The 26,543-nt window shown below is 51.1% G+C and overlaps 2 protein-coding genes across 6 annotated transcripts in view; both read right to left on the bottom strand.

The window, feature by feature from the left end:
* Positions 1-21,146, bottom strand: part of Bmp1 (bone morphogenetic protein 1) — a 45,457-nt gene extending 24,311 nt beyond the window's left edge. For 2 of the 3 annotated variants that reach the window (XM_038310442.1, XM_038310445.1), the window contains exons 1-8: positions 20,773-21,146; positions 12,349-12,462; positions 9,199-9,363; positions 8,901-9,018; positions 8,430-8,608; positions 7,917-8,022; positions 5,885-6,009; positions 5,254-5,369 (exon numbers count right to left, since the gene is read on the bottom strand). In XM_038310442.1, the coding sequence (XP_038166370.1) occupies positions 5,254-5,369; positions 5,885-6,009; positions 7,917-8,022; positions 8,430-8,608; positions 8,901-9,018; positions 9,199-9,363; positions 12,349-12,462; positions 20,773-20,941 (1,092 nt within the window). In that variant the 5' untranslated portion in view covers positions 20,942-21,146. Of the gene's footprint in view, positions 1-5,253; positions 5,370-5,884; positions 6,010-7,916; positions 8,023-8,429; positions 8,646-8,900; positions 9,019-9,198; positions 9,364-9,517; positions 9,613-12,348; positions 12,463-20,772 lie in introns of those variants that run through there. The other variant, XM_038310443.1, reaches the window with a different exon arrangement.
* Positions 21,147-22,224: 1,078 nt separating this feature from the next.
* Positions 22,225-24,970, bottom strand: Sftpc (surfactant protein C). 3 transcript variants are annotated; one of them, XM_038310446.1, is made up of 5 exons: positions 24,929-24,970; positions 23,522-23,680; positions 23,019-23,141; positions 22,700-22,810; positions 22,225-22,389 (listed from the first exon to the last, which is right to left on the bottom strand). In XM_038310446.1, the coding sequence occupies exons 1-5, from the start codon at positions 24,968-24,970 to the stop codon at positions 22,225-22,227; spliced, it is 600 nt and encodes a 199-aa protein (XP_038166374.1). The 3 variants fall into 3 exon arrangements, with proteins under 3 accessions (XP_038166374.1, XP_038166375.1, XP_038166376.1); XM_038310447.1 differs by having other exon boundaries at positions 22,225-22,365; XM_038310448.1 differs by lacking the exon at positions 23,522-23,680.
* Between the last annotated feature and the right edge of the window lie 1,573 nt (positions 24,971-26,543).

The raw sequence follows: 26,543 nt of genomic DNA, 5'->3' as shown, positions 1-26,543 counted from the left end.
GCCCTTTGCCAAAGGAAATCTGGCCAGCTCTGCTGTTTCCTGGCTGAGGACCTGGGGCCTTTAGCTCCTTAAGCCTCTGGATATCTGTCTACAGATCGGACAGGGTCTCAGTGGCTGCACTGGAGACATTTGGGGCTAAGGTACAGTGTAGCCATCTGTGAAGAGGTCCCCTCACACATGGCAGTGATCTCAGGGAAGAACTCTCTTGGGGAGGCCATTAACCACGTCACCCCTAAGACCACTCACTGGCCGCTTCAAGGTGGCCTCACCCCACATTCTTAGACACGTTACTGAATTCCTTGGTACTATTTTCCTTATCTGTGAGTGGGTCATAGGACCTGCCACCCGGGGCTTAGGGGAAATGAGATGAGGAAAGTTTACATCACCATCTGGTGCAAGGAAGGCAGACAGCAAGCCTGGACTTCACTTTTAGAATCAGCTTACTTGAGTCTTCACAGTACCGGGGACTGACTCAATCCCATGCCTCGCACACGCTAAGCAAGCACCCTATCACTTAACTGCACATTGCTAGCCCTTCTTGCAGGTTTTTTTTTTTCTTTAAATCTTGAGACGAGGTCTCATCAAGTTACTCAGACACGCCGTGAACTTAAAAGCTTCACGCCTTTGACTTCCAAGTAGGTGGGATTCTAGTCCTGTGCAGCCATTCTAAGCTGTTTAAGACATTCTGAAGTATGCAGTGGTCCAGATCAGAATCCTGGAAGTAGAGAGAGAAAAGTAGAACGTCGGGGAAATCCACTAGCACTTACCCACTGAATTACTGGGAATATAGAGAAGACAACCACAACCTTTGTTGAGATGTCTCCACACATTTGCACGGCTTAAGCTCTTTCTGAATGAGTTCCTTCAATCCTCATATAAACCCACAAATCACTGGGCCCATTTTGCAGGTAGGAAAACGAAGGCACAGATTGCTTCATTACTTGGGAAACACTGCCTGAGACCAGCTGCTAAGTACCTGAGCGTTGACAGACGCTTGGGCCACCAGAAGGCTTTTTTGTGGTTTTGGCTTTGTTTCATTTTGTTTTTTGAGACAGGGTTTCTCTGTGTAACAGCTCTGGCTGTCCCGGAACTTGCTCTGTAGACCAGGCTGACCTCAGACTCACAGAGATCCACCTGCCTCTGCCTCTCGAGTGCTGGGATTAAAGGCGTGCGCCACCACCTCCCAGCTCCTGAAACAACTCTTTCTCGAAGATAACATACCCATGACATGCCAAGACGGGACTGTCATCCACACTTCTGGCCATGAACTAAGCACTAGAATAGCACCTCCCAGCAGCCAGATTTGATATCAAAGTCCACCCGCTCAGGCAAGGGCTTTATTTAAGGGCTTCTGTTGAAAGGACAGACTTAGGAGTCACACGGTTTAGAACTCCCGGGTCACATTTACACGGCAGAGCCTCGGTTCTCTCGTCTACACAGTAGAGGTGACAGTGACAAGCCTGAAGATGTCTACGGGCATCAAGAGACGACTACACGTGACACATGCCTGATTCATTGCTTGGCATAAAATTGTTCTAACAACAAATCCAGGGCCCAAGATTACAACTGTAATGTGAGATACAGATCAAGTATAAGAGAAAATGGTGATTATTATGAAAGTAGCAGCCTCTGGGTCATGTCCCCAGGGTGCCATCTTGGTTTTTGTTGTTATTGTTTTGCTTTCACACAAGGTCTTACAATGTAGTCCTGGCTGTCCTGAATCTCACGATGTAGAGTTCCGCCTGTCTCTGCCTCCCAATGCTGGGATCAAAGGTGAGCGCCACGGAGCTAGACTGAATTTACCATTTTGTAATTGATGCATTTCTACAAGCATGCACTGGTGCATTTATAACTTCTATGTTGGATCCACTTCTTGCCCTGGAGCTCTGAGCAGGGTTCTGAAAGGGGATGAAGGTCTCTTGGAAATTATGGAGGGCTTACAGCTCGGGGAGGACCAGGGGCCCTGTGACCACTCGAGAGACTAGAGCCGGCCCATGCAGCCAGAAACTGCTGGGGAGAAAGCTGATCCCGGCCCCCTGGTCCCACTCCGGACCCGGAAAGAAAGCCATGCTCTACCCTGACTGCTGTTCAAGGTCCAGGCTCTTTTGTGCATCGAAACATCCCTGTACTTAGCAGGCTTACAGGTTTGCTGAAGAGTACCAGAATTGTTGAAATGCTGCAACAGGGCCTCAGAACAGAGCAGCAGTACAATACAGACCAGTGTATCCAAATCCAGCTTCTATGTGACCTTGGACCAGGTGTTAACTTTTCTAAGTTCTCTTTCTCATAAGCAAAATGGGGACCATGTTAGTACCAAGACTAAAATGCCATCATGCTAATTAAAAAGCACAATCCAGGTTGGGGATTACAGTTCAGCAAAGCCTTTACCTAGCTAACCCTGGGTTTGATTCCCATCACACACACACACACACACACACACACACACACACACACACAAAACAAAAAAACAAAAAAAATATAACAATGCTGGGCAGTAGTGGCGCATGACTTTAATCCCAGCACTCGGAAGGCAGAGGCAGGCAGATCTCTGTGAGTTCGGGGCCAGCCTAGTCTACAAGAGCTAGTTTCAGAACAGGTTCCAAAGGTACAAAGAGAAACCCTGTCTCAAAAAACCAAACCAAAATAAAACCATAGCACACAGAAATCATTGAACACATGCTTGACTAATCATAAGCTCAATAACTGTTAGCTATTATTATTATTCATACTTGTGGATAAGATTTCCAAATTTCCAAGGACTGGAGTAGCAGAGACCCTTGGGGAAGCAGCCAGGGCCCAGCCTATTGAAAAACAGCAGAAAGGCTTGCAATTTTGAGATTTGGAATGAGAAGAACAAGGGACGAGATTGCTTTTGAGGGAAGATGGCAGTCTGCCAATTAAGAGAGAGATAACACAATTACCAAATTCTCAATAAGAATCTGTCACACGAAAGCATGATCTTCAAGCTGCAAAAACAAAATCACACCTCATCTGGAAAGCAAAGGAAAGCCGCTGCCCAATCAGACAGACGGGAGAGGAAGGCGCTCCTAAGGTGACGTTTGTCTCTAGGCTTTCCCAGATGACATCAGAGGTCAGTCAAATAACTCGCAGATGTGAGTGTGATCAGCTCACAGCAAAAGCGTTCTCAAGTTTCAGGGGCATATGTGTGTATTCGCGCGTGTGTGTCTTTGGAGAGGGGGTCAGGAGCAGATTTCTGGGAACTGCAAACCATAGAGCTGAACGCCAATCCGTAATTAAAGAGACAGTCTGCGGCTACTTAGGAAAGAAGTGCTTAGGGATGCATGGTAGGGTGGGGTGGGTGTGGGGGCGGGGTACGGTGCACAGAAATGGCCCATTGCTGAGGGCATTTCTCTTTCTTTCTGAAGAAATTGTTCCCAACTGTCGGGATAGCGGATGTGATTTGGTAACACATTCCAGCTCTGTATCCATCACTGCCGGATAGGTTCCTATGCTAGGGAAAGATGACAGAGGTTCCTGAGGAGTGCGTATCACCATAGGTAGTGGCCTGTAGCTGGACTTGGTGGAAACCTACAGCTTAGGGTTGACGGCAGTTTGGAGGGAGATCTTAGACCCGCTTTGTTCTGTTTTCTGATTCACATTCTGAATAAAGCTCAGGACAGAGTCTCAGATGGCAGAGCTATCCAATGGGCAAGGGCAGAGGTGAGAGGCTACTAGTGTCCAGCTGGGATTCTAAGCCCTCCTGCACAAGGTGCTGGAAGGCTCCATGAAAAAACAGTAACACCAAATCAAACACCATGTTCCAATTATGGGATTATTGGAAAATTCCAATTATGTACCAGCTCACTCTTGGGAACAATAAAAATATGAGGAGCACAAAAGGTCCAGGGTTGGCTGAGAAATCAAGATGCCATGTGACAAGTCCACGTGTGTGTCTAAGAAGTCAAAAGAGGGGCTGGATTTGTGTCTCTGCTCTTGCAGAGGACCCAAGTTTGGTTCCCAGCACCCTTATCAGACAGCTCCCAACTCTCAACTCCCAACTTCAGTTCCAGGAGAATCTGACGCCTCTGGTCCCCTCGGGCACCTGCATGCACAGGCACACATACCCGTGCATGTAATGTTATTTTTAAAAAGGGAGGAGAGTGGCCTTCCTGCATTGGAGGGCTGTCTGGGAAACAGGAGGCAAGTTACAATGAACTGCTCTTGAGAAGCCCTGAGGGTTTTCAGGGATGGAAGCTCCCCTTTTCTCCAGGAGACTTTATAGCATTAAGAGCTGGCAAGAGCTGGGCGGTGGCGGTACACGCCTTTAATCCCTGCACTCGGGAGGCAGAGACAGGTGGGTCTCTGTTAAGTTCAAGGCCAGTCTGAGTGCCTGGATAGCCAGAGCTGTTACACAAAGAAATCCTATCTTGAAAAACAAACAAACAGAAAAAGAGTTGGCAAGAGAACAGAACAGAATAGTAAGGAAAGTCCCAAGCTCTCGTCACCTCAGGTATTCAAATCATGCAGTGGGGTAGTGCACTAGGCCCCTCGCGCCTTTGGGTCTACGCTGCTCACACGCATGAGCAGCAGGCAGAGCCAGGACCTGAGGGTCCCAGAGAGTAAGGGCAGAAAGGACAGCTATGACCAGAAGCAGGACTGGAGACATTTGCCTTCCTCTTAACCGTTCTCAGGACCACTGCCTGTGAGCATTGAGAAGGGCCCTTTGGAAATCCCTGACTCCAACTCTGATGACACCAAGGAGAAAGCCCAGGGCTGGGCCTGAGTGGTTCATCCAGGGCCACCCAGAGCATCCCAGGAAAGGCTGGGATTGAACCCAGCTCTAGGAAGGGTTCACATCTTACCCTATCCTTGTTAACTGGACATATGACCTGGACAAGCTACTTAATTCATCTTCCTGTGAACTGTTTCCTCCTCTGCAAAACGAAGACTTAGGGTAGCCATGAAAATTAAGAGAAGCCATGTGACAGGCACTTTAAAAAGCACTCGCGAAGAGCTGGACAATCACGAGAGAACTACATGGTAACTGTACATAGCAACACTACATTCAGGTTAGCACAAAGGTACAGCTAGTCGGAAGGAGGGGGACAGAGCGAGGCCAGAACTGGTGTGGAGTCCTCCTCATTACATACTTAACACATTCATGCCAGTGACCAGACAGGTCACCCTTGGGTCAGAAGTTCCTGCGCTGAGGCTCCTGGAGGGAGATACTCTCCCACTTCTGGGGTCCCCATAGAGGAAGGAAGACTCAGGCAGGTGGTCCACCACAGTTACCTTCTCCCCAGGCGTGACCGAGATGCGCCAGACACAGTGCATGTGGGCAGAGTAGCCGTTGGGGAACTCGGGGGAGGAGAAGTTGCCTGTGCTGTCTTGGAGGGTCTCGCCACAGGCTGTCAATCAAAAAAATAACAAGGCTGCTGACTGCAGGCGCCAGACCCCTGTCTCTGGCTCATCCTTCAGCTCTAGAACCCATAAGGGAGACTTGAGTGGCTGAAGAGAGGGGTTCTGTCCCTTTAAGATGTATCCCTCCTCCTTACATGCAAGCATAAACCATCCCACTTCCCTGGTCGAGTGCTGCCAGGGTAACCAGATGCCCTGTTGTCAAGGCAACATGGATTGCAGAGTTCAGGTCAAGCTCTTCTGGTGGGCCTAACCTCCTCCTCGCTGTCCAGGAGAGACGCTAGTTGCTGCCCCTACTCGTCGTCCCTCTTCTGGTCCCTCCCACCACCTACTAGCCGAGCTCCAGCTTGGTCCTTAACATTGTCCTTCCTTATTGTCTGTCCTTCCCATCACTCTTCTCTTAAGACATACAGCCATGACTTTCTAGGTGGTCCTAGGACCTGGCCCCTGCCTTCCTTGGACTCTACCCTCCATCTCTTCTGGTCGCTCCCTTCCCTGCTCTGACCTGGGCATTTGTAGAGCTTCCGGGCCTGAGCGATGTCCCCCTTGCTGAGTCTGGTCCTTTGGCCGATGGAAGGCTTCACCCCATTCACCTCGTACTTGGGAACGATGGTGTCCAGGAAGATGCCCCTGAGAAGGACATGAGGAGACTGAGGGACTGAGTCTTCTGGAAGGTGGGTGAAGAAGAAGGGTAGCATGCTCATCTATAGCCACAGGGCATGGCACTGCCAGGGCCCAGACATTCCTCGGCCGGGTCAGGGAAGGGTGGAGATGTCTCACCCTGTCATTAAGCTGCCCACTGACCAGCAGCCACCCTCTTCCGTGGCAGCAATACCACAGGATCTGGGGGGAGCCCCAGAAATGCTTTGAGGACCAAGGACCTAGGCCCTTGATGTTCAAACTGGCTTCCACTTGCAGCCCAGAGAGAGCTTTGGGCCCTTGTTTGCCATCTCTGCAACGCCACCCAGCCCCCACCTCCAGCCCTCAAACGATGATTCAATCTCAGTCAACTCTCTCTTGACTTCCTAGAGTCAACTCTAGCCCTCTAACATTGCTATGATTGGACGGAGGCTGACGGGCAGCTTCCACAGTGGCCGGCCAGCTCTCAGGGAACAGTGTTCCTATTTCCCAACTCCTTCCTGCTCATCTCTGGGTTTCCACAGCAGAGGAGCAGAACAAAGTGGAGACAGCCGCTCTCCCCATCCCCAGGGTCCCTGACTCACATCCAGCCGGGCAGGGCCCAGCGAGGGGTGTGGGTATGATGGGAAATGGAAGGAGGGTCTGTGGGGGTGGAGGGGTGAATGAGTTCACTTTCTTCCCTGGTCTCCATTCCCAGGCCCAGAGCGGGAAGAATGGGTCTAGGGGAGCTCAGAGAAGAAGAGAGAAGGGCCACCGCCCAGACAGGGATAGGGGTGCCGAAGGGCAGTCGAGGGAAGGGTGTGGAGGAGTGGGGCGTTTCTCCCAACCCTGTAGGAGGGTCTTCTCACTTCAGGCTCTGGTGAAGGAGGTCTCTTGTGAACTGACAAGGGGTGGGGGCAGTGCAAGGTAAGGGCCAAGCTTCATTCAAATTAGCCAATCACAAGGCAGACAACGCGAGTCCTAGTCCGTAATAGGCTACTTGAGAGGCTGAGGCAAGATAGCCTGTCCACAGGACGGTGAGACAGCTCAGTGAGTGGGCACTTGCCACCACGCCTGCTAAATGGAGCTTGGTCCCCAGAACCCACGTTGTGGGAGGAAGGAGAACTCCTGCAAGTTGTCCTCTGACCTCCATGAGGTGTTGTGTGGCACGTGTGTTCACACATGCACTCAAATCAATAAATGTAAGGAAAAGAAAAAGAATTCTAAGTTCGAACTCTGCCTGGGTCACATAGTGAATTCAAGACCAGTCTTGGTAACTTAGTAAGACCCTCCTCTCAAAAATAAAAATTAGGGGCTGGAGAGATGACTCAGTGGTTAAGAGCACTGACTGTTCTTCCAGAGGACCTGGGTTCAATTCCCAGCACCCACACTGCAGATCACAACTGTCTGTAACTCCTGTTCCAGGGGATCTGACAGACACACATGCAGGCAAAACACCAATGCACATCAAAATCATAAATAAATAAATAAATAAATAATATGGCTGGAGATATAAGCCAGGGGTACACCACTTGCCTAGTATGCACAAGACCCTAGGTTCGAGTCCTAGTACTGCAAAACAAAAACAAATGGGGAGAGGCAGACAACTAGAAAGAGGCGAACCCCCGGGAATCACAGAAGAAAGAAATGTATGCTCGTGGCAGATGAGAGACAAGCTTAGCTCCTTTGGGTTGGCACAGTTTGGAGACCCCACACAGCAGGACCTGTGAACTCAGGGTTTCTGTCTTCTCAGCCACAAATGCTCACTTCACACAGCAATGGGCAAAGCCTGGGGTCTGCCAGCTGCACTGATGGGAAAGGCTACACACAAGCTGCAGACACCCAGAGGACAGGGCAGGGCAGGACAGAGACTAAGGCAGGCTTGGGCTACCCTGGGCAAGGCTCAGGCCATTTCTCACCTGGAGAACGTGTTCCGGGCATAATGCATGATACTGTCAAAGTCATAGGTCTCTCCCAGGGACTCCACTTCCTGAACCTCCATCTTCAGGAAGTTATACTCCTGCCCTGCAAAGAACGTGAGAAAAGTGGGGGTGGGGTGGAAGGAGTGGCCTGTGCCCTCCCTGTACCTGTGAGGGGCTGTCTATCTGAAGGTGTAGAGGATGCAGAGGGGAAAGGAGACAGGCTATACAGGAGTCCTTTCCAGAAGAAGAGACTGGAGAACTTGCTGAAGGGGAAGGGCTGGGAGACCACAGACAGGAAGCAGGAAGGACAGAGTGAAGAACAGAACTAACAAGACAGGTAAAGACATAAGCCTGTGGGGATATCCAGGAACAAGCTGGCTGCCTCAGCCTTCTCCTCAGGAGTGCTGGCTTCAGACTACTCAGCCTGACCCCTCTGCCCAGGACCTGTGCCAGACCCCCAAGCAGCTCCATAAGCCCTAGGATGGGATACAACCCCTGGGGCGTGTGTACCTGGCTGTATGTTCTCGCGTACAATAGAGACATGGCGGTCCCGGTCGGGCCGCGTGTGCTCGTGCCAGAAGCCAATGACGTGACCCAGCTCATGGACCACGATTCCAAACTTGTCACAGTTCTTGCCGATGGAGATGGCCTGGGGGCCCCCACCTCGGCGACCCACGTAGGAGCAGCACCTGGAGGGCGGGGCCAGCTCAGGGGGGCGGTCCCGAGCTGGGGGAGTGCATCCACTCAGGGGCCGGGCCAGGCTGCCGAGGGCGGAGTATGCAGGGGTGCAGAGGGGGTGGGGATGGCCCTGAGCACCCAATGCACAGGCTGTACGCCAGGGTCAGAGCCAGATCAATGGGAGATGCCCATAGCAGGAAGAGGGGTTGGGCAGGCCCAGCTGAGGGTAGCAGGAGAGCTTAGGGCAGAACCTGGCTGGGGATCACCACCAAGGGGGTATAATGTCCAGGGGTTCCTGCTCACCCGCAGGGTCGATACGTGAATACAATATAGCTGTCCTCATCCGTGCGCTCCAAGAAGGTGACACAGGTATGCTTCTCCCAGTGTCTCATGGCCTGCCGAAAGACTGCCCTCTGGCTGCCTGCGGAAGGATAGAAGCCCGGCTGTCAGGGTGTCAATCAAGTGAGCTGGGAGGCACTTCTACCCGCTGAGACTGTCACAGCCGCTCTGCAGGCACACTGCCCGGCTCAGGAGACTATGGACAGGCCAAAGGTAACCAGGCCAAGGTCAGGTGCAGGCTCACTCACCGCGGCACACTCACCAGTGAAATTCCCTCCAATAACAAAGGGGATGACTCCATCGGGCCACACTCGCTCTGGTCTGGATGTCGCTGCCCGCCTGCTCCGAGGCCTGCCTCTCCATCTGCCCCTGGTTTCCCTCTGCGGCTGCCCGCTGGTGTTCTGACCACCCAGGGCCGAAGAGTTTCCTGGGAAGGGGGAAAGTGTAGTCAGTGGTAGCAAGTGAGAGGCCAGGGAGAGTGGGGGAGGCAGAATCGATGGAACCCATTCTGTTAGTTGTAGATTCTGGATCTGCGTTCGCCTGCTTTGTTAAAAACCTATTTGCAATTCTCAGATCAATACCGTCAGGCTTCCATGATCATCCCTGGACAGGGCAGACGAAAACTCCAACGGGTGCACATTCCCAGCCAAGGAATTCTGCCTGCCTGCTTCACCCCTCACACTGTAAACAAATGTCCTTTCTTAGGTAAACCGAGCGACACTTTTCAAGTATTTTTTTTCTTTAATTTGGCTGTTTAATACCGCTCCTAAGCAAAGTGTTCCTGTGATTTCTTGTGTTCCCAAGGCAAAAAAAAGCTGGGCTATGACCCCCGCCTGGTGATGCAGACCTGTGTTGTCATCCAGCTCCTGGGGAAGCTGAGGCAGGAGAGTTATGAGTTCAAGGCCAGCTTGAGTTCTACAGTGACTTTAATGCCAGCCTGGACAACTAAAAGAGACCCTATCTAAAATTAAGAAGTAAAAATGGAGCTAGGCAGCCGGGTGGTGGTGGCACACCTTTAATCCCAGCACCTGGGAGGCAGAGACAGGCAGATCTATGAGTTCAAGGCCAGCCTGGTCTACAGAGAGTTCCAGGACAGTCAGGGCCAGGCAGAGAAACCCTGTCTTGAAAAACAAAACAACAAAACAAAATAAAACAATGGAGCTAGGCATGTAGCTCAGTGGTAAAATGCTTGCCTGGCATGCATGAAGTCTCGGGTTCAACCCACATTATCACACACGCGTACAAAAACAAAACAAAGCTGGAATGTATTTTACTAAGAAATGCCCGCATTCAATAAGTTTGTTCTGGCTGAAGTCAATGCTGCCAGCCATGAGTTCAGTGTTAATGAACTAACTTTATATTAAATAGGGTGCCTTTAAGAGAAACACACATAAAATGTGGCCTATAGTGATGACTGTAACCAAAGGCTGATGGGAGCCTGCATTTCTCCTAGGAGCAATGACTCATTATTTGCTACAGCATTCTTCACAGTGACTAGGTAAAATAACTATGAAGTTCTGTAACAGCTGAGGCTGTGCTCTAAGTAGCTGAAACTGCCACAGGGAACAAGACTGGGCTAGGACTCCAGACAAAGACAAGAAGGAACTCCTTTCCCAGGAACGAGGAGGACTCGAACCAAGGTTTGGAAAATGTCCCCGTTTGTCTAAGAAGCCTCGATGCCAGTGAAGAATGGAGTTATGTGCTGTCTCAGGGCTTGGAGAGCCACCTTCCACATGACACAGCAGTTCTCTGGCATTGGGGCAAGTGCCACTGCCTGTATCTGAAGGCCAAAGTTTTGCCCCAAATCACCTGTTGAGCTGGCAGCAGAACCTAGTGAGACATTCTCCTGTGCCAGTCCCACTGGTCTCCACTGGGGTCCTGTAAACGTCTCTTGTCCCTGAGACACCAGGTTATTACCCTTGGATGACAACTGCCCTCTTGGATAGTTGGTTTATAACCCCCAAATGCTCACACCAGAATCATCCCTCCTGCTGAATAGGGAAGATGGCCTGGCTTACTCAACTATGCCCAGAACCGAATCTCTCACTTGTGCAATGGAAAGCTCCATGCAGATTTTCTGAACCATGGTCCAGCGCCATCCTGATGTGAGACTGCCCTCAGCATCGCAGTAAGAAGGCCAGGAAAAGCCAAACCAGCCATTCTTTTTCCTCGTCACCAGTGCTACATAGGTTGGTAGGTGCTTGGGTCACCAGGAAACCAAAAGCATGTAAATGAATCCTTTCTGTGTGGGAAAGGTATGGAGAGATCCTAACTAGACACAGAACAGCAGAACAGTGGACGTGAAGGTGAACAGTTGGGTCTTGGAGGCAGTTTGCGAGGGATACTGAAGAAGTTCCTGAGGATGGCCCCCTCAAAAATGCATAGAAGCTCACACACTGGAACCGGGAGACCCAGGAAGAACAGTTTGGGCATAGCTGATGGATTGGGAGACAATGGTTTGAATTCTAGTTCCAGTTCTGCCACCTATACACTGTGTGTGTGATACTGGGCAAATTACTCTACCTTTGTGAGGCTTAAGCTCAGCTTCTGAGAAACATGAGTGGTCCTGACACCCCTTATTCTGGTTGGATATTTTTGTCAACTTCACACAAGCTAGGGTCATCTGGGAAGAACTCTTAATTGAGAAAATATCTCAATAAGATTGGCCTGTAGGCAACTCTGTGGGGTACTGTCTTGATTAATTATTGATGTGGGAAGACCCCGCTTACCGTGGGTAGTGCCACTCCTGGGCAAGCGGTCTGGGGGTATATAACAAAAGAAAGCAAACTGAGGTGGGTGGTGGTGGTGCAAGCCTTTCCAGCACTCGGGAGGCAGAGGCAGGCAAATCTCTGTGAGTTCGAGGCCAGCCTGGTCTACAGAGCGAGTTCCAGGACAGGCTCTAAAACCACACAGAGAAAACTTGTCAAAAAAAAAAAAAAAAAACCTGAGCAAGTCAGGGGGAGCAGGAGCAGGACAGTGATCAGCATTCCTGTGTGGTCTCTGCTTCAGTTCCTGTCTCCAGGTTCCTGCCTTGAGTCCCTGCCCTGATTTCCCTCAGTGGTGGATTGTGACCTGAGTGCTGTTCCCTCGTGATGGTCTACCATGGCAATATACACGCTAACTAAGACACTCTTGAAGGTGGCTGGAGACAGTCAAGCACGATAATGCTTTTGAAAGCACTTTGTAAGCTGTATGCTAGAAACTTTTGGTTCCCACGGGTGTCAACATTGATTGACAGGATTTATTGACAGAAAAGGATAAAGATATGCTCCTGTATTGGGTTCAAGTTCATGGCCTCTGTCCTGGGAAGACCGGGCTGGAAACGGGGATGGGAGTGGGGGACAGAAATCCTTGTTTCCCAATTCTGAAACACATGTCGAGGACACAGAGAGCCAGCCTGTCCCCAGTGTACCTGCGGCTTTAATGGACAACCTTCGGGCTGTTTGTTGTCTGAGAGCTGTAGCCTGCTGCACCCGGAAGGCCTTCAAGTCCTCTTCATCCAGAGCAATGTCCCCAAGAAAGGCAGCTGGAGAAAAAGAAATCGGTCAGAGGTTGAATTAATCCTCTCACCCACAGCTGTGTTCATTGTGCTTATAGCTCTGACACAGTGGTACACAGCCCCTGACCCCTCTAGCCACTCGGATCCTCAGATGCCACGTGAGAAAGACAGAGAAGGACAACAACAGGTCAGCTTCTAGAATCTCTCTAGGGATTATACTTGCTTTTTACTTTAAATCCCAACAAGAACGAATAGTGATAACACAGGCTTATAGCCACAGCTATTCAGGCCGCTGAGGCAGAAGGATCACGTGCCCCTGGGCTTTGCAGATCCAAGAGTCAAATGGCCCAGTGAGTAGAAGGGCTTGTCTCCAAACCCGACGACCTGAGGAAGGAGAGAATCAACTCCTGCAAGTTGTTCTCTGATCTACACACACACACACACACACACACATACAGAGAGACAGACAGGCAGACAGAGAGTAAATAAAACTGCTAATAAATAAATAGTCCCATGAAGACACAATTTGGTCACTCTTCCCATTATCTTCAGCAAATAATTAGTCCCCACGATGGGCCAGACATTAAGTCAGACAGTAGCAAGGCAGAAGAGGCCCCTGGCCCCACGGAGCTAACCTTGACAACACAAAGTTCACACAAATACTGAAGTCCACAGAGAGACAAGTGCTCTGACAGTGGGGCATGCTGAAGAAAGGATGCTCTGGTGTCTAAGAGGCCATGAGTTAAAGGATTTGGTCCCCAGGTGGTGCTACTGGGCGGTTCTGAGCACCCTTAGGAAGTGGGGCCTGAGAGATGCTTATGTCACTGTGTCCCTTGAAGGGGATCGTGGGGCCTGGCCCTTTACTCAGCCTCTCTCTGCCTCCCGATGGACTGGATGAGCCATTTTATTCTGCCAAGTGTTCCCACCACAAGCCGCTGTCTCTAAGAGACGCCAGAACCAAGTTCTCCACTATCTTGGACTGGAAACTCTGGAGCCATGAGGCAGAATCAACCTTTTCTCTGAGTCAGTCCTCTTGGTTACAGTATTGGAAAGAGGACTAACTAGCAGTCTATTTTTGAGCCCACATTCTGTATTGAGTATACCATGTCACATAGAAAATGCCATTTAAACCAAACCGGGGAGGGCAGGAAGTATTATGAGATGTCTACCATGCTTACCTGGCCTGAAAAGACTTGCCATGGGTAAGCAAATCTGAGAGGCCAAGACTTATACCAGGAGACTCCCAGCTAACAGGGCAAGGTGTAACAGTTCTCAAACAAAACCTCCCAGAGGTAGGACACCCTCATCTCTCCAACGCCCCCCAAGAGGTCATTTCCACGACTGGGCCTGGGAAGAGAAGCGTCTGCAGAGGTGGGATGAGCAGCCCGTCTCCTCTCTGAGACGTCTCGGGTAAGAGGAAGCAGAGGCATAGTGCTGTCTGCCTTGGAAGGAGCCCAGATGTGAGATTCACACTGGGCTGGGCTGGCCGAGGGGAGGTGGGAGGCCAAGCTGGAACCGGAGGAGCTTCCCTGCAGCCGTGACATCTGCTTCTCATCCTGGCAGTCAGCATTACACAAATTGTTTTAACCTTGAGGCCTTACGCACGGGTTCCGCCTCCCCAGTTGGCCCCACTGGGTGGATACATATACATTTACTTTATCACACACTTAGTCACAGATGGCTAACGTCCCTATGGGCATATGGTGACATCCAAACCCATGCTGTCTGTGCAGAGCCACTGAGGTCAGGGACTACACCCCTGCGCATGCAAGGAACACCCAGCACTGGCTTTCGGGCAGATGGAACATATGAATGAATGAATGAATGAATGAATGAATGACCGATCATGCCAGTTTTCTTTTGGTCTGCAAATGCATGCACAGAGACATAAGCTCACTCAGACACCATCACCTGAATGTACCTTAGCAGTCATCATGCCAATCTTTTATTTATCAGGTTAGGAAACTGAAGCCCAGAAGGAAACTGACTTTAGACTATAGTTTTTTTTTTTTTCGACACAGGGTCTCTCTGTGTCTCTCTGGCTGTCCTGGAACTCACTCTGTAGACCAGGCTGGCCTCGAACTCACAGAGATCCGCCTGCCTCTGTCTCCCATAGACTGTACTTTCAGGCCTCTGGAAGACTTGCTTTATACTCAGGCTTCACCATTCCTAGTCCAGTGGATTTACTCAAGTTCATTAGCTCTCAGGAACCCATGCTGTAAATACGGATACACAAAAATAGACACTGACACACACACATCCACACACAAAAAAAATATACACACAGTCACAGAGTTTAAAAAAAAAAAAAAAAACACAGATTCAAGCTCCAATACACACAAGCCAGTTACCGGCTTTGAAAACTCATTAAGCCAGTAATGGTAGCAATAATGACACCTTATGTAAATGTCTGTTGAAATTTACCCAGCGCTTTCCAGTTCACAAAGTGTTCACTCATTAATGAGTCCATTTAATCCTGGCCCACCCACAACATGCCCAGTAAGCCATATGACACCCCTAGGAGTGTCCAATTACAAACATTTGGAGAGATAACCTCATAGCTGGATGCTAGCCCCCTCCCTAGAATACAGAGATCAGGACCCTGGGGCCAAAGAGGGAGATGGCATGTCCAAGGTCACCAGCCTGTAACTTGGCAAGAGTCTCTTTTGGAGCTTACTGAAAGGGCATGAGACAGGAGAGACTCTATAGAGGAGTTGGTAGGTTCCTATATGACAATGCAGGAACCCCTCACACCACTGTACACTTTGTACTTTTGCACAAACACGGCACCTCCATGCTTCTACACCCACACCTGTGGGCATCACCAGACACAACTGTCCCTCAGTCTCCCTAAGGTATCGAATCCAGGACCCCTAGAGATATGAAATCTTCAGATGCTCACGTTCATATATAAAATGGCATTGTGTTTGCACAGAACCTAACATATCTTCAAATGTTCACTCTTTTTTTTTTTTGTCTTTTCTTCTTCTTTTTCTTTTTTGAGACAGGGTCTATGTAGCCGACTCTGGCTTCAAACTCCGTAGATAGCCAAAGATGACCGTGAAATTCTGATCCTCCTGCCTCTGCTTCCCAAATGCGAGGATTACAGGCAGGAACCACCCTACCTGAATAACAGTACTTGGGTTTGAACTCAGGGCTTTGTGCATGCTAGGCAAGCCTTCTACCTATATACTTCATCCCTCCTATACTTCAAATCATCTCTAGATGATTTAAATTACCTTATACAACGTAAATGTTAAGTAGTTATTATACCACATTTCTTAGGGAAAAATGGAAAAGTCTGTTCCATCCAGACCAATTTTTTCCTTGAATAATCTTTTTTTTTTTTAATATTTATTTATTTATTTATTATGTATACAATACTCTGTCTGTGTGTATGTCTGCAGGCCAGAAGAGGGCACCAGACCTCATTACAGATGGTTGTGAGCCACCATGTGGTTGCTGGGAATTGAACTCAGGACCTTTGGAAGAGCAAGCAATGCTCTTAACCACTGAGCCATCTCTCCAGCCCCTTCCTTGAATAATCTTGATTCATGGTTGGTGGGACCGGTGGGTGCAGAGCCCACAGATACAGAAGGCAGCTGTACCCACGGACTAGACTAACAACAAAGAGCAGTCTTTGGAGGCAGTGGCTGATCTTTGCATCTCGGTTTGGCTCCCACGAGCTGACATTCATGTAAACTCTTAGAAACATCAGTTTTCTCCTCTATTTAAAAGAAGTAATACGATAGAATGCATCTCCTAAAATGACTACAAGCAATCGGGTGTGTATATGAGGTATCTAGACCAAGCCTGTAACGTAAAAAAGAAACTGTTAAACTGTTCACTATGCTCACCACACCAACCCCAACCCCAAAGACTCAACATCAGCGCCAAGCCTTACCCGGGCACACTCAGTCCCTTGCATTCACTCCCCAACTGAACAAATCTATGGAAAGAGACTCTAGAACCACGTTGGCCTGTGAGACCAGGGCTGTGTGGGACCAGGGCAGGGCAAGTAGAAGGAGCAGGGCTAGCTACAGAGCTCAGCTGGATGCCCTGTGGTGGAGATGTCATGACTGAAGAATGCATGGGAACAGAATGGGGGCAGGGTGGGGTTGGAGAGGAGCCTATGGCCAGGAGCTGGGCTGACAGCTGGTTCATCTGGGATCCTAACCTTAGGAAGTTGGACAATCTAGATACAGGAGGGTTCAGGATGCTTTTCTGGCCCAAAGGAAGCCCCGGGGTCAAGGTCAGGGTCAAAGTAGCAGCTGTTTTCAACACACACAGGATCAAAAGTTTTTGTTTTGTTCTCTGGCTGTAAAGCAGCCAGGAAGCATTTGAGGGTGCTCTGTCACCAGGCCCAGTGCCGGAGGGGAAAGATCACAGAGACACATCAATGTGCATGTGGACCTAGAGAGCAATCTTTGTCCCCTAGGTCAGCCTGTGGACTCCCAAGTCCCCTCCCCCTTGGCATGGCCAGGCCTCCCCTCCCGTTGGAGCCTAGTTGGTGTGATTGAGCACAAGGCCATGTATGAAGGACGGGCATATATCCACCCCAATGGATGCAGAACTGAAGCAGAGGGAGGATGTACTTCTGGCCCCAGAACATGCAAATGGGCTTATTCTCCCGTCCGCTTACATGCTGGTGCACACTTGTACCTGTGCTCACCCAACACACACAGGTGAACTGACCTGCTGTAAAGCAAGACACATCTGCAAATGCAAACAGCAATCAATTCCCTGTGCCAGTTCCAGGGTGTTCTGACATATGCAAAAAAAGAAAACAAAAGCAGGAAGCTGCGCTTCACAAACCACGCCCCTCAAAGGAGAAGGGCTTCCAGGAATGGACCGAGGTGTGCACACGTGCAGGGAGGGAGGGACCCACTGAGCCCCCACACACCTCCTCAGGAGAGGCCTGCTCCACTCCTTCACCACCACCCAAATCACTGGAGACACACAGTTCATGGGTCCCTTCTTCCTGCCAGCTGTGGCAGCGCACACCTTTAATCCCAGCACTCAGGAAGTAGAGGCAGGTGGATCTCTGTAAGTTCCAGGCCGGAATGGTCCACAGAGAGAGCTCCAGGCCAGTCACATAGTGAGATCCTGTTTCAAAACAAGGGAAGGGTCCCCTCTTCCTGCGGTATATAACTGGTCTCCCTGCATGAGGGCCCACGGAAATGTGTTTTCCTTTGTGCCTGGGGCACCTAAAAGTGAGGGTGACTCAGGCCAGGAGCAGGGTCTTAAGTGGGTGGAGTGACTCACTCAGGGTGTCTGGAAGAGGGAATGTTGTCTGGTGAGAGATAACATCATGTGCTTCCTCTGGACTCCACACCTGGGCCACAAGGACTCTGGGGTAAGGGTGGGGAGAGGGACCGTCCACCTCTCCTCCTTCAGACCCCCTGGCTGCCAGCTGAGGTATCAGTGGAAGCCATATGTGTCAGCGGCAAGACATCTGGGGCGGAGATGCTACACTGGGAATATCTGAAATCCTCTTACATGGCTGGGCATTCAACATATAAGAAACCAGGATTTCCAGTAAATCCCCTGCCAGCAGACTTGGTAGGATCAGCCTTAAGCATACCAACAGCCCAGGTTGGCTTCTGGCCCAAAAATTCAGAACCTTCCCCCAGGACATCAGGGGTCTTAATTTTTGTCTTTAACAGCAGCCATAGATGGATATGGTGGCTCACCCCTGTAATCTCAACGTGTGGGAGGCTAAGGGCAGAGGATGATGAGTTCAAGGCCAATTTGGTGAGACACCATTAACAGAGAAAGATAAATAAAAAATCTAACTCAAACAGTAACTACAGAGATATTTTCAAATGATGAGGCCCGGCTATGTCTAGGATAAACAGAGAGATCCCATTTAAGCTGGGAGAATCAAAGGGCTTTCACTGCTAGTCCTCTGTGTGGGAATAAAAGGGAAGAGGAGGATGAAGAGGTAGAGAAGGAGGAAGGAGGAGGAAGGAGAAAGAAGGAAGAGGAAAAAAGAGGAACAAGGAGAGGTCTATCAGGCACTTCCAAAGAAAGTAGAGATAGGCACCTGCCATGGGTACCCTGGCATCTGGTAGTCAGGGCTATGGAGGGACCAAGAAGCAAAGGCAGGCAGGGAGGAGCAGCACAGAGAAGAGAGTTGGTGGATCTGCAGAGGGGGAGCAACCGTGCTTCAGCCCAAGTGCATGTGTATGTACTCTAGCCCAGTTCCCTCCAGGGGTGGGCCACAAGGAGAAGGCCTGACCTGACCCTGAAGCTGGGCCTCTTCAGGCTCTAGGCTCTCTCCATCACCTCAGGCCTGGCTGAGCTCCCCACCAGCCTCACTTCACCCTGGTGGAGAGCTCTCTCCACAGCCCTTGTTTGAAGCTCCAACTCAGCTGGCCCCACCCAAGCATGAAATCTGAGACTGGGGATGGAGTCCTGAGCCTCTTGCCATTCCCCAAAATCACTCCCGTTTTCAACATCAGCATGGCTTCCTACTCATTCTCTGAGGCTGTGTTTCTGTCCCACATCCTCCACAAAGCCTCCACTCTGCAAACCTTCCCAGACCCCTGTGATCACTTTGCTCTGAGATGCCAAGGGAACCCTATTCTTCCCGGCTTATGCCGGGTAACTGTAGCATGCTCTCAGTTCCTGGCTTAGATGGTGATCTCCTTAAGGACAGAGTTCTGTCTGGCACCTCTCTGCACCTCCCACATCAAACCCAGGCCAGAGATGTGTCAGGGAATGTGCATCTCTGAATGAATAAAAGACACAGAGCAGGGAGGGAGAGATGTTAGCTTTGCCTAAAATCCAAGGCTAGGCTCTCTCCAAAGAAATGAGTCTAGAGTCGGAGGCACAGAGCACAAAGGCTAAACATTTATTTAGTGCTTACTGTATGCTAGTAATAAAGATTTGTATGTGTTCTCAGATGCAGACCTTACCACCAGCTCTATGAAGGGATATAGTGCCAGCTCCTGTTTTACTAATGAGAAAACCGAAGTTCAGAGACTATGCTTGGCTCCCGGGACCTAATGAGTCCCTCAGAGTCCATGTCCTGCTCATTCTTCCCCCTGCCCATCCACCGCACACAATGAGATGGAGACAGCTAATGTCCTGGTTTACCCACAGCCCATCAGACATGGAGGAGCAAGCACTGAGGGTTTGGCTTGTCCTGCCCACACTAAAATCCACTCAAGGGTGGTTGGAGCAAGGAGAGGGGATAGATCAAGCCCCCTGTGGTCAGAACTATAGGCGCTTGTCCCAAGACTCTGTGTTCACTTCCTTTCCTGGTGTCCCTGTCCCTGGCTCTAGCTCTTCACAGACAGGCTGAAGTCAGAAGCAGGAAGTTGAGGAAAAGTTGTGACATCTTGTCCCCAGTATGTTCCAGGCAGCTTGCTCAGGGATATCAATCAGGCTAATGGCCTGGGCCTGAGTGCCTGGTTTTGGCCACTCCAGGGGGACCACGGTTGTCCTCATGGACAAAGATCACACACACACACACACACACACACACACACACACACACAGCCCTGACCTTGACTAATCAATCTCAGGTGTCTGTAGGGCGAGAGAGCTGATGGAGAATATCCGAGTTCTCTTTGTGTGTGTGCCTCCTTTGCGATCTCAACTTGGTTCTGTCAGAGCTCTCCTGGCACCCAGGAGCACAGCACAGGTAAGTCCTTCCCCAGCCTGATTTCTCTGACTTTGACAGCTGTCTCCTGGGTGCCCAGAGGGCTGCTGCAGCTAAGTTAGAAGCACAGAATTGTCCACGAAAGAAGATCTCACAAAACCCTCTGAAAAACTTTCTCCTTCACTGGGCTGAGTATCCGGGAAGTGTATTCCTTTGGAGCTGCAGGCCTCCTGGGCATCAAACCAAACAGATGTGTAGCACTATGGCAAACAGACAAGCGGGCAAACACCAATATTCCACAAAGCAGGAGGGATAGGGGAGAGAGAAGGGAAAAGAACACACACACACACACACTCACTCACTCTCTCACTCTCGGAGTTTGGCCAGTAAAGTTTCCCTGTGGAGAAAAAAGCCGCCTTGCCAGCGGGATTCGCTGAGACCCAGGGAGATATTTCCCCAGGAATCCTCTTCGAAGTCAAGCAGCAGCCGCAGCAGTTTCCACAAACAGCAGCAAAACTTCAGTCCTAAAAGTCCCCCAAACTTCCCCCTCCCTTTCTCCCTCGGTCTTTTGTTCCCCCACTGCATTGCCAACCAAGCAGCTCCCAGCTTCCCACACTGGACTGTCCTCCCCCAACCCCAACCCCTATCCCTGCCCGGCTCGCAGCCTCGATCCCGGCCTGCTCACGCCCGGCTCCCGTGCGTCCCTGGGGGAACCGGAGGTCGCTCACCCGCCTTGCAGGGGTCTTTGTAGTTGAGGAGCTCCGGGGCGTCCTCCTCGCCCAGGTCGTAGGTGTAGTCGACCAAGTCCAGCGGCCGCCCGGCGCGCGGGAGCAGCAGCAGCAGCAGTAGCACCGGCAGCGACAGCAGCGGCAGCGGCGGGCGGGCCACGCCGGGCATGCTGGCGGGCAGCGGTGGCGGTCGCGCCCGGACGCGGGAGCGGGGCGACGGGGAAGGGAGCGCTGGAGGCGAAGGGGAGGTGCTCTCCCCCCGCGGCCACCTCTTCCCGTCCCGTTTCCTGTCTCCCGCCCCCCGCTCGGCTCGGCTCGCTCCAGCCCTGGGCTCCGGCGTCCCCTCGCCCTCGGCTCGGTCGCTGCCTTTCCTTTTTTTTTTTTTTTCCGCCGCCTTCCCACTCCCCCCCCCCTTTTAGGGAAATGAGCTCGCTGGAGGGCGGGTTTTCGCCCAGCTCGGCCCCCCTCGGGGCCGTGACCGTGCTCGGCCGGGCCGGGAGGCGCGCCAGCCGGGCGGGGAGGGCGAGAGTAGCGCCGCCCGCCCCGGAGGGGGATCGGCTGCCTGGGGCCGGGGCCGGGGAGGGGGCGCGGGCCCGGGATGCCCGGAGGCACGGCTCCCGCGAGGGGCCCCCTAGTGGCCGCTGTCCCGCGCCGGGCCGAGTGCCTGGGGGCACGGGACAAGCTGTCAGGTCCGTTCCTGCCTCTCGGTCCTTGGATCAGCGATCGTTCCCTCAGCCTGAGACTCCAGTCTGTCTGTGTCAGACCTGCTCTCTCGCTTCTTGCTGTCTCTCTGTCTTGCTGTCTCTCTGCCTGTCTCTGTCGCTGTCCTTCCCTATGGACATACCGCTGGAGGGCGCCTAACACCCGTGTATGGCACCTAGGTCCCGTCCCCCTATCCCCGCCTTTTGCCCCCTTCTACACTACCTAGGGTAGGAACAAATCCCCATCACTCTTAGAAAGAATGTGGCAAAGCGCCCCAACTCCCCCAAACCCTCTCCTTCTCAGAACGGCTCCCGTCGGGAACGGAGCTGAAAAAATGGGAAAGAAAAGAAATGCCACCCTTTGTTTTTCAGTCAGGTTGCTTTATTGTTTTGCGGTAGGAGTCCCCTGGCCGGTAGGAGACACCTTTCCTCTACCGGCTTTTACCCTCTCCTGTTGGGCATGAACGGGAGCAGCTTCCTGCTTGGCTGCAAAAGACCCTTTGCTGCCGGTCTTTCCTATCCCGATGCGGCCACCGACCCTGTGAAGCAAAGAACTGATGTTACGTGAAGGAGGAGGGCTGAGGAGCCATCCGTTTGGTTCCAATGTGGGCTGTCTGTGAGCCTGCTATCTTCTGAGCTTCCCTGACCACTGACTTCAAGAGATCCCTATTCTGCTGACAAAGCAGGCAGCCCAAGCCCTCCCTGTGTTGCTCCGGCATCCTGAAAGAAACCCCTGCTCACCTGAGGAGTCCTAGATATAGTACAGTGGTAGCTCTCCACACAAGGTGCTCACAGCAAGGCCTAGGAAAGTCAGGTCTCTCCCGGAAGTCTCAGAACCCGGATCATGTCCTTCCTCCCTGTCCAGCTTAGAGGTGGTTGCTGAGGGCTTGGCCTGGGAAGAGCACCTATGTTTAATCTCACCTGCGGTCCTTATTGTGGGATACTAGGCTAGCCAGGCCAACTCTCTGAGGCTCAGTTTCCTCACCAATACAAAGGGACTGGGCTGGAACCAAAGGTCCCATAGGTGGTGTCTGAGCTCAGCCATGGCCACCAAGTTAGCGGCAGGCCAGCTGACAGCTGGGGAAGGTGTGATGCAGGTGACCGTAGCAAGAACATATCTGGCTCAGGGGAATCAATGCCGCTGTACAGATAGCACTCACATTTTAAAAATCCCTCTCCCCAGCCCTTGGAGGGAGACAGCTCACTCCATTCACTCACATACCCACCTGGAAGTTCTGGAATTTTCGAGTAAAAGCCTCGAGACTGGGGATGCTCTCTGGAGCCATCTTCATGATGTAGCAGTAGGTTCCTGGAGCTGGCTTATAGGCAGTCACGAGCTAGGCATGTAACACTGGAGGTCATTCGCGAAGGTCCCTTGCCCTGCTCACTCCCCAACCCCGACTGGCCATAAGAGACACATCTGAGTCAACAATTTGAGCATCCGAGGGGAGGCAGCCAGGCACAGAATGGGGAGAGACCTCTGGGAAGAGGTGGGATGACTGGGCAGTTGCAGTAAAGTCATACTGGTCCCTCAGGCACACTCACCCGCTGGTAGTCATACACGACAATGCCAGAGGGACCAACGGAGAAGGTGGCAATGGTGTCCATGTGCTCATTCAGGGCTAGACGCTTCTGCACTTCCGGTGCTCCAATGCTCATTTCAAGGACCTAGGGAGATGTGTCAGAGTGCCACCTGGCATTCCTCTTCCTTCTCTCAGCCTCTTGGTACCCATATCTGCCCAGAGCTCAGCCTCTTGGTACCCATATCTATCCAGAGTGAGCCCTCTATTCAAATACAACTCCTCCTTTCCTGAGATCTCGGGTAGGCTAAACATAGCATGTGTTGCAGAGACTGGTGGTTATCACACTGCAGGCCAGGTCCTAGAGGAAAACCATCTATGCTGGACTGCTACCCCATCTCTGCTTGTGTCGCCGAAGCTATGCCCTTGTTTGCTCACTCCCTTCTCCTCCTCTCCAGCAGCTGCCGATCTCTCTGCCCATCTCACCCAACCCGCTGTCTGACCTTTGCCCAGCCCAGGCCTGCTCACCATTTCGGTATGTTTCTGACTCATGTGAAGGCCCATAAGCAGGGCCCCTACAATCACCACGACAACAAGGACCACCACCACAACCACTATGAGAAGGCGTTTGAGATGCACCGGGCAACAGGGGATGCGGAACTGGCTCCTGGGACCTGCTGAGTAATCCTGAGGGAGTGGGGAAAAGCAGAGAGACAAGCAGGCAGTTGAGAGGATGCTCACTCCTCTCCCTGTACAAACCAAACACCCTCTCATGCCCCTTTAGGCTATGAATATGCAGAGAAGGGCTAGGGAGATCAGAGAAGGCTTTTGGGAAGGTGGTTAGATTCTAACAAACCCATAGATACTTAGAAAGTTAGAAGTAAAATCTAAGTTTGGAAGGAGCCAAGAGAACCAGTTGGCAGTTCTGTTTTCTGTTTTCCCAAGGCTCCTGGCACCTTAGACCTAGCCACCGTTTTTGTTCCCTCCAAGGATCCAGGGAGCACCATCTCCACACCTTTATGTAGCCTCCCTTTTTTCCTTCTGTTCCTTCCTCCTCTGCCTGGTGAGTGCCTGTATATTCTTCCTAGTCAGTGTGTCATCTTTATATTCTTACATTTACGTGTGTGTGTGTGGTGTGTGTGTGTGATGTGGTGTGTGTGTGATGTGGTGTGTGTGTGTATGTGGTGTGTGTGTGTGGTGTGTGTGTGTGTGTGTGTGTGTGTGAAACTCAGAGACTATGTCTCTCCTTCCATCATATAAGGTCCAGAGATTAAACCCAGGCTATCACATTTGGTACCAAGCCCTCGCATCTATCTACGGAACCATTTCTCTTCTTTTCTCTTTCTTTCTTTCTTTCTTTCTTTCTTTCTTTCTTTCTTTCTTTCTTTCTTCCTTCCTTCCTTCCTTCCTTCCTTCCTTTCTTTCTATTTTAATTATTTACTTATTGAGATCATATCTTTGACCCAGGCTGCCTTCCAGCTCCTTACATATCTAAAGATGACCCTGAATGATTATCTTGCTTACACTCCCAAATGGCATGCATCCCATGCCTGGCTTATGTGGTCCTGGGGACTGAACCCAGGACCCATGTTGGCAAGGCCCTCTACCCCACTGGTCTACATCCCAGCCTCACGTGCCGTTTTCTCTGTGATCTCCTGATTACTTGGTGACTATCACTGTTCTTCTCAGGCCTTTCTATCGAGCCCTCTGGTGACTCTCAACCCCTCTATACAGGAATTCATGGCTGCCATGCCTGTCTCTGCCAGGGAATTTTAATGATCATGGTGTCTCCATCCTAATAGCCAATCCCAAACTAATTGACTATATGAGTCTAGAAGATGAAAAAAGCCTATCAAGGATGGAACAGGCAAGCCCAGTATACTCTGTATACACACACACACACACACACACACACACACACACACACACACTCACCGGTGGACTCTCCATCAAGACCTCTTTGCTATCCACGTCCATTTTTGTAGGCTCTCTCCTCTTCTCATCTCTCTGGTGTGACCAGTGTCCTATATATATATCATCAGAGAGAGAGAGAGAGAGAGAGAGAGAGAGAGAGAGAGAGAGAGAGAGAGAGAGAGAGAGAGGACAGAGGTGAAGGACTGGGTCTCCTGTCTGCCAGCCAAGTCCTTGGCTTTGAAGCTTGTTTGTTCCTGGCTTTTCAGAGCCTAGGCCCTGATAAGCCAGCTGCAAGAGCCCCCAAGGGCCCTTGGCCTAGGCACATGAATCCTCTTGGCCCTAACAAGAGCAAACCTGGGTGAGGTGAGCAAACTCACCCTCAGGCCACCTGCTCCTCTCACCGTGGGTGTCTTTCTGGCATGTCTGCCTCTCTTGCTGGCACCTGCCCCTGCAGCCCTGTGGCTTCTCTTCTTCTGACAAGCCAAACCTTTCCCGTCATAGCCAAGAATCTGGCCATCCCTTTCCACTGGATAATCTCCCCAGGCTCAGACTCTAGCTCCATTTAGGGGCTGAGAAAGTGGTGATTATTGATGGGGGTGGAGAGGTGCCTACCAAGGGAACAGAATCTAGGACAGCAGCTGGGGGGTCTATTAGTGTGCTTTCTTAGACAGGGTTGGATTCCTCTTTACCCAAACTCCCATGCAGGCTTTCCCTCACGTTGGATTTGCTCCAGTCATTTTCCTCATTCTGGTAACCCCGACCCGACTGCTGGGAAATTCTTCCTCATGGGTGATGAGTCCTGTTTTTGCTCTGGGCTTGTCTGTAAGTTGAACACTCTGAGAGCTTATTCCAGGCCTTACTCTTTGCCTTCCATTGCTGAGGATCAAACTTGGGGTCATGAGTATGTTTGGGAAGCCCTTTACCAAACATTTTCTTAAGCCAAGATGACCTTGCACGAGGCTGAGTGTGATCACAATCAGCCACCTCTGCCCTTCTACCACTCTATCTGCCCTTCCGATCTCCTTTTTATATCTAAATGTGCCCGATGTGATTTAACCAAATCTCATTCACTTTCATGACTTCCTCCTTCTCCCCTCTCCTTGCCTTCTCTCTTTCCCCAAATTCTCCCCTGTTCCTAGGGTACTAAGTCATACCAACCAGTGACTTAGGATTGGCTGTACCCTTTCAACTTGGCCTTGGCTATATGCCTCCAATTCCCTTTTAAAGATTTGTTCATTTTTATTTTATTTTTGCCTGCATGTTTGCCTATGCACTACCTGCAAGCCTGGTGTCCCAGAGGCCAGAAAAGGACATTGGATCCATTGGAATTGGAGTCACAGCCAGTTGTGAGCCTCCATGTGGGTGCTGGGTATCAACCCAAATGCTCTGAAAGAATAGCCAATGCTCATAACTACTGAGCTTTCTCTCTAACCCTTGAATTCCCTTTCAGTTGTTGGTCAGGTGGTCTTGAAATACCATTGCACCTCTTAGCTTTTATCAGTGTGTAAGCCAGAGCCCAGCGCTTCCCTGTATTGTGACCTGACACCCTTGTTCTCCCTGCACAGCTGCTCCTTCTATCTACCAGATTGCTTGCAGGACTCCTCATGGACACGGCAAACCCACAGGTGTCCAAGTC

Source organism: Arvicola amphibius, chromosome 13 (assembly GCF_903992535.2).
Source record: "Arvicola amphibius chromosome 13, mArvAmp1.2, whole genome shotgun sequence".
Taxonomy (NCBI): Eukaryota; Metazoa; Chordata; class Mammalia; order Rodentia; family Cricetidae; genus Arvicola; species Arvicola amphibius.
The sequence above is the reverse complement of the archived record's forward strand: the minus strand, read 5'-3'. Positions and strand labels throughout refer to the sequence as shown.

Coding starts and splice junctions, on each gene's coding strand:
- Sftpc (XM_038310446.1), bottom strand. CDS start 24,970: ATGGACGTGGATAGCAAAGAGGTCTTGATGGAGAGTCCACCG. Junction 23,681..24,928: donor TCTTGATGGAGAGTCCACCG/GTGAGTGTGTGT, acceptor CCACTCCCTCAG/GATTACTCAGCAGGTCCCAG. Junction 23,142..23,521: donor GTCAGAAACATACCGAAATG/GTGAGCAGGCCT, acceptor ACATCTCCCTAG/GTCCTTGAAATGAGCATTGG.